This window comes from Triticum aestivum, chromosome 2B (assembly GCF_018294505.1).
Source record: "Triticum aestivum cultivar Chinese Spring chromosome 2B, IWGSC CS RefSeq v2.1, whole genome shotgun sequence".
Lineage (NCBI taxonomy): Eukaryota > Viridiplantae > Streptophyta > Magnoliopsida > Poales > Poaceae > Triticum > Triticum aestivum.
This window is the reverse complement of record NC_057798.1, coordinates 732,918,029-732,924,040: the sequence shown is the minus strand read 5'-3', so window position 1 is coordinate 732,924,040 and position 6,012 is coordinate 732,918,029. Positions and strand designations below refer to the sequence as shown.

The 6,012-nt window shown below is 49.4% G+C and overlaps 2 protein-coding genes across 2 annotated transcripts; one reads left to right on the top strand and one right to left on the bottom strand.

Moving 5' to 3' along the window:
- The first annotated feature begins 6 nt into the window (after positions 1–6).
- LOC123047017 (uncharacterized) lies at positions 7–2,254 on the top strand. The gene has a single exon (XM_044470498.1). The coding sequence runs from the start codon at positions 459–461 to the stop codon at positions 1,746–1,748; it is 1,290 nt and encodes a 429-aa protein (XP_044326433.1). The 5' UTR covers positions 7–458; the 3' UTR covers positions 1,749–2,254.
- Positions 2,255–3,545: 1,291 nt separating this feature from the next.
- LOC123042346 (uncharacterized) lies at positions 3,546–5,769 on the bottom strand. The gene is made up of 2 exons (XM_044464822.1): positions 5,603–5,769; positions 3,546–4,277 (listed from the first exon to the last, which is right to left on the bottom strand). The coding sequence occupies exons 1-2, from the start codon at positions 5,700–5,702 to the stop codon at positions 4,075–4,077; spliced, it is 303 nt and encodes a 100-aa protein (XP_044320757.1). The 5' UTR covers positions 5,703–5,769; the 3' UTR covers positions 3,546–4,074.
- Between the last annotated feature and the right edge of the window lie 243 nt (positions 5,770–6,012).

The window sequence follows — 6,012 nt, the reverse complement described above, 5'->3', positions numbered from 1 at the left end:
GGGCGGGCGGGAAGCAGCGGGCGGGCGCAATTCGTCTCGGCCGGGCCAATCCGCGGCCCCGCCAATCCGGAGGTCAGCTCAATTCCCCGTCGGATTCGTGTCGGTTCGCGCCCATTCCCCGCCGGAGATCCGGGCGGCACGTGCTCGCCGGCGCCCGGGATCATGCCTCCATTGCCCTAGGGTTTGGCCGGCAGGCGCAATTGGTCCGCCCGCATGCTTGATTCGGGCCAGCGGCACCGCGTCCGGGGCGGCTGGTAGGCAATTGGTGCGCTGCCACTGGAGATGAGATCCCCTCCGCGGCCGGCGAGCTGGGAATTGGTCTACGGCCTCGCGCTCTGCGGGAGGCGGCATAAGCCCTAGTGATTTGATCCCGAGCTGGGTTTCGTGCGGATTCGTGGCTTCTGTGCTCTGTCTCCCAATCACATATTGGGGGGTTCCGAGGGAGGGGTGGTGGTTGTATGGATACAGTTAGAGGGGAGGCTTGGTCAATGGCTCCACCACAACAGCAGCGGCAGCTGTCGGGGTCTCGGGGTCCGCAGCAGCAGCAGCAGCAGCAGCAGCAGCAGCAGAATGGTCGCATTGATCTCCGGGAGCTCAAGGCTCAGATGGAGAAGCGGCTTGGTCCGGACCGGTCGCGGCGGTACTTCGGCTACTTAAGTGGGTACCTGTCGCAGAAGCTCAGTAAGCCTGACTTTGATAAGATGTGCCTGCTTACATTGGGCCGGGAGAACCTCCGGCTGCACAACCGGCTCATCCGCGCGGTTCTCTACAATGTCTACCAGGCACAGTGCCCACCTCCACCACCAGATGTTGGGAGGTCTGTCGGACCGTCGGCGAAGAAGGTTTCCCAGGCTGCTGGATCGCTTAATTCTTGTAATGGGGATGCCAGGCTGTTACAGGTCCAAGGATCGAGGTCTATGGGTGCACTGCAAGATCATCAGTTGAAAGATCGGCTGAAACATATGGGCCCAAATGGTAGGGTGGAGGCTGTTGCCAGTCACACCCAGGTTGTTCATGGGGGATCTGCAGTTACAGAGAATGGCGCATTAAGTTCACTTGAATTGAAGAGATCGGTGTCTTTTCAACAATGTGAAGCTGCAGAGCCATTGGCAAAGCATCTGCGTGTGGACCAGTTGCTACCTGAAAATGCGCTTAGGCAAAGAAGAATTATGAGCGATGCTGCAGGTCATTCTGCTCAAATGTCGAAAAGTCCTGTACGAGCTCCACTTGGGATACCCTTTTGTTCAGCAAGTGTAGGTGGATCAAGGAAATCACTACCGCCAGCAGTTAATGCAGGGGAAGACCACTTCAGCAGCTGTTATGAGCAAGGTCAGCTGTTGAACACGGAGGTTCTGCGTAAGCGCATGGAGAAAACAGCAGAAACACTGGGTCTGGCAGGTGTCACAATGGATTGTGCTGAACTTCTGAATAATGGTTTGGACTCGTACTTGAAGAACCTGATTAGGTCATCTGTTGAGTTAAAGGGAGCTGATGTTCGACGAGATGCAAGAAAAGGGGCATCATACAAGCAGCATGCCCATGGAAAGCAAATTAATGGTGTTTGGTTGCCGAACCAAGTTCAGATGCAGTCAAGCAGTGGACAATCAGATGCTATAAATGATAGCAGAAGTCAACACTTGATCTCTGCTCATGATTTCAGCGTAGCCATGCAGCTAAACCCTCAACAGCTTGGGGAGGACTGGCCAGTCCTCCTTGAGAAGATATGTCTACGTGAGGAAAATGACTGACAGATGGAGCTTGCTAGTTCAGATGAAATTTTGTCCGATGTATTTCTTCATGCCCCATCTGATGTACATTCAAGCTGAAGTAACAATACTGCAGTCACATCATAGAAGATGCATGTTTGGGGATCAAGGCAGAATTCTGCTCCCAGATTTGTAGTGAAAGAAAGTCAATTCTTTTGTCCTGATAACTGATGCCCCAATAAAGGAAGTCATCTTCTGTTCATGCTGCATAGGGCCCATTAGCACTCCCGCGGTGGAGATTGTTACATCCATAAGTCCCGACTTCTATGTAACATCTGGCATAAAGGGACAGAGGACAGCAAAATGCAAGTGCTGTCTTGTAACTTATAGGAAAATGTTCTGTAAGTTTCTAGGTCAGGATGTACATTATTGATGCAAAATTTTCTAGAGTATCTTCAGTACTAATTCAGGATCATGGATGTTAATTTTATTTAAATTCTTTGTAACTTTTTTGCAAGTTATATTCTAGATCCAATATTTCTCTTTTCTCCCTCGGTATCCATGTGTCTGTTCAGGGCCGGCTGGTGTGTTGTCTCAAGTCCTTGTGTTTTAACTCTAGAGTCCAGAAAGGAAATGGTAGATGTATCCATAATTGAGTTGTGTATCATGATCGCGGTTCTCTTGTTGTCACCTGGAGCAAATGGATTATTTGCTCAAAATTTTGGTATTCTATCTTACCATTTTTGTCCAATATTTACTTCTTGAATGGAAAGAAATCTCCGGTACAATTCCAGTTCCAAATAATTGCATGTAGGGACCTTGCTAGTTTACCGAATTTTGAAGAAGCGACGCTCACGGTACCTGAATGGGTGCATTTCCTATGTTGATAGATGCATGCTGCGAGTATGATGCCTGAACTTTATCTTCTGCTCTATGTAACGTTTGAAAAAGTTCCATTCAGTCAACTCTGTGCACTTGTGTGGTCTGTCTCAGTGAGCTATCGTTGCCATTTACAATAGTTTCATATCCCAAATATTCTCCAGCACACAGATACAGTACATCATAAAGAACATATTTAGATGACCTTTTCTGGACATATACATTTGTCAAGATTGATTTGGTGAATCCATCTCTTTACATAATTGATATCATTGCATTCCTCTGCATCTCTCTGTTGCGGATTTGATGCTTACCTTCGATGACTTATCTGATTTCTATCAACTTCGAGAAGCTGGAACATTTTTCTCGAATACGCACTAGTGTTTGAGAAGCTGGGAATTGCCCTCGGGCTTATCTGAGGCTCTGACGGTTATTTAAGGTATTATCAATACATTGTGTTTTCTCCGCTTAGTTCTAATTCTCCATGCTTTATTTTATTATCGGAAAGCTTTGCTGTTTCATTGTACATACACACTGTCATGGTATTTTTCATATTTTGTAGGATAGATTTGGATATGAATCTACCTACCCTGTGTGTTACTTGATGAGTTGCTTGCGCAGTCTGTTGTTTCTAAATATGGCAAGGGAACTATGGATAACCTTTTATGGAGAACTTGCTATTTCCCTGGTGCACTGACATGGATATGTTGGGATATCAATACCTGTTGCAGAGCACGGATGCATCTGTTGCCACCATTTTTCATCTCTGGACTGGATTAACTCTCGTGTTCTATTTTTCATCTCTGGACAGGATTAACTCTCCTGTTCTCCACACTGGATAGATACTACTCCCTTTGTAAACAAATATAAGACCTTTTAGATCACTACTTTAGTGATCTAAAAGCTCTTATATTTATTTACAGAGGGAGTACAAGTGAAAAGAAAGGTATCCTGCCCAATAAATCTTGGATGCAATTTCGAGCTGTGAAATGCAAATGAACTCTGCTTCTTAGAGCACTCTGCTCTGTTTCTGTTTCAGTTTCAGACTTTCCCTGGAGGTTTATGATGCCCTCTGTATATGCCTGCAGTTTCATATGCTGGTGTACATCTCTACTGAAGATGGCTAAGTCAAAATTGTCAAACTTTGTTCTTTTTTGGCAATTTGTTTTTGCCACGGGCGTAGCGACTGAACTGGATATTCTGTTGCTCTGCAGAGTCGCTGACAGAGAGCAAAAGCTGGCCGGCGAATTTCTCCCGATTCTTCCTCCATTTGGGAGCGACGATGGAGTGGTTCTGAACTTCAACTTCTGAAGCTAGGTGAGGGACTGACGCAAAAGGCATATAAAGAGACTGGTATCTCTTGACCGAAATTAACTGCAAAATATTTACATCAAGCAGCAGACCAAGGAGCTATATGCATATAGCGGGGCGACTCTGACTCTGACTCTCTCTCCATTATCTGACGATGACAGGCTGCGGTGGCCGGCGCTCAGCACCGCGGCCGGAGGTCGATGGAGTGGCGGCGGCGGCGAGGGCCGAGCCAGACCAGCGCGGAGCCCTTGGGCGGCGGCGCCCCGGCCATCATCTTCCCCGTCTCGGAGCGCTGCAGCATCTCCCACATCACCTGCACGTCCTCGTACGCGCACGTCTGCACGTCGTCGTGGAGCTTCACCAGCGCGCCGCCCCGGCCATCTGAAGAAATAAAAAGTTTCAGTCATGAGCAACACGTACATTACATCTGGTCAGTTCCACGCCATGCGGTAGCTCCTTGGTGCGCGGTGTGGTGTGGGGCGGTTCGTTGCAGGTGGCTTCCGCTGCGTGCGTGCGTCCATGGCGCGCATGCAGAGCGGCGAGCAGGTGTCGCTGACCATGCCGCCGCTTTCTCTCCATCGTCCGGTCCCTACGCTACGTACTGTGTATGTATATCTGCTATCTCTATCTGTCTACCCATTCCATCGCTAGTGATGCACGTATGGTGACGCACTGCATACATGTGTTTTCTTTTGGCCAGTGGCCACAAGAGACAATAAGGACTGAAGAACGGCGAAGCATGCCACGCAGGAAGTGGCAGTTGCCGCCCCCGCCCAGCAGTGCGGCACCCATCCGTCCCTGTCCACCTACTCTACGTGCCTTTTTCACCTGAAATGTGCTACAATTTTTTTTTTAGCTCTACAAAAACAAGATCGATATGATTAATTCGCAACGAATTTCTCTTCCATTCGACTCTAAATGAGCATTTACTAGGGAGGGAAAACAAACATTCCCTCTGGACAAACTCATCGTCATCCATAGAGGCGCATGCAAATTTGTGAAGCCTGATTAGATATACAGGCGCCCCTTCCCAACGAGGTGCGTACGAAGAAGAAACAGACGAAAACCAAGGTCTGCCATGCCACTACGACGATAGGCGCAGTGCGTGCAGGTGTGGCATGGTCGTCGACTATGGAGTCCAGTGGTGTGCGTGCATGAGATGCACGGCGGCCACGTGCCTGGCCACCAGAACGCTTCTTCTTATAACAATTTAATGCCACAAACTTCCAGGCAGGGGCATGCATGTGTAGTGTATCTATCCTGCAGCGCTGCATGCCGATATTTACACGGAGGGCTGCATGGCGTGTCCTGTTGCGCGCAAACTAAACGACGGCCACGCACGCAAGAGCGCCTCGTGAGTCGAGATTCATAAGCTGCTGCTGCGCTATCCTAATCGTGCGTGCAAGTACACACCATCTGTTCAGACGTCAGGCGCTCGCTCGCTCACGTGTGTGCGTCGGGACGAAGAACATCTGCGTGTTGATCTTCAAACCTTTGACCTTTCACGCGTTGCAATCCTACTAGCGGATCGATTTGATCGGCACCGGATTACGCAGGGAATCGCAGATAGATGGATCAAGCTTTGCTGCTTGTCCATCAGTGACCAAGAGAGTAAACAAAGCTGCCATGCGTATGCATGTTTAACCGTGGAACTCGATGGAGATCAGCACAAGATCTCATGGGCATGTCAAGGTCGGTTGACTCACCATGCTGTTTCTTGCGACGCAGGCGCGCGGCGACGACGACCCACGCGCGCCTCACCGGCACGACCACCGCCTTCTGCCACCACTCCTTCGACCGATCCATCGATCTCCACCGGCCGCCGTCCAGTCGCCGGCGACTTCACACACGAGAGAGGGAGAGGGAGAATGAGAGGGAGATGGCGAGGAAGAGAGAACAGGAAGGCTTGCTTATATATGCGGGGAAGATCAAGGATATATTGCCACCTATCCCTGTTGGCTAGTCTACACGTTGCCTCGGGCGGCGAGCCAGGCGCCCATTCCTAATACGACCCCTCCAGGCCCATGACTTGCATTCGCTAATTAATCACGCCGATTAAAGCATGTCCCTCCCAATTTTAGACTTTCGTATATTTTTTACATTTGTAAAAATATTT

Excerpts from the sequence above, each read along its gene's own strand:
- LOC123047017 (XM_044470498.1), top strand. The coding sequence starts at position 459 with ATGGATACAGTTAGAGGGGAGGCTTGGTCAATGGCTCCACCACAACAG.
- LOC123042346 (XM_044464822.1), bottom strand. The coding sequence starts at position 5,702 with ATGGATCGGTCGAAGGAGTGGTGGCAGAAGGCGGTGGTCGTGCCGGTG. Across the intron at positions 4,278-5,602 it reads GCGTCGCAAGAAACAGCATG|ATGGCCGGGGCGGCGCGCTG; the intron begins GTGAGTCAACCG and ends TTATTTCTTCAG.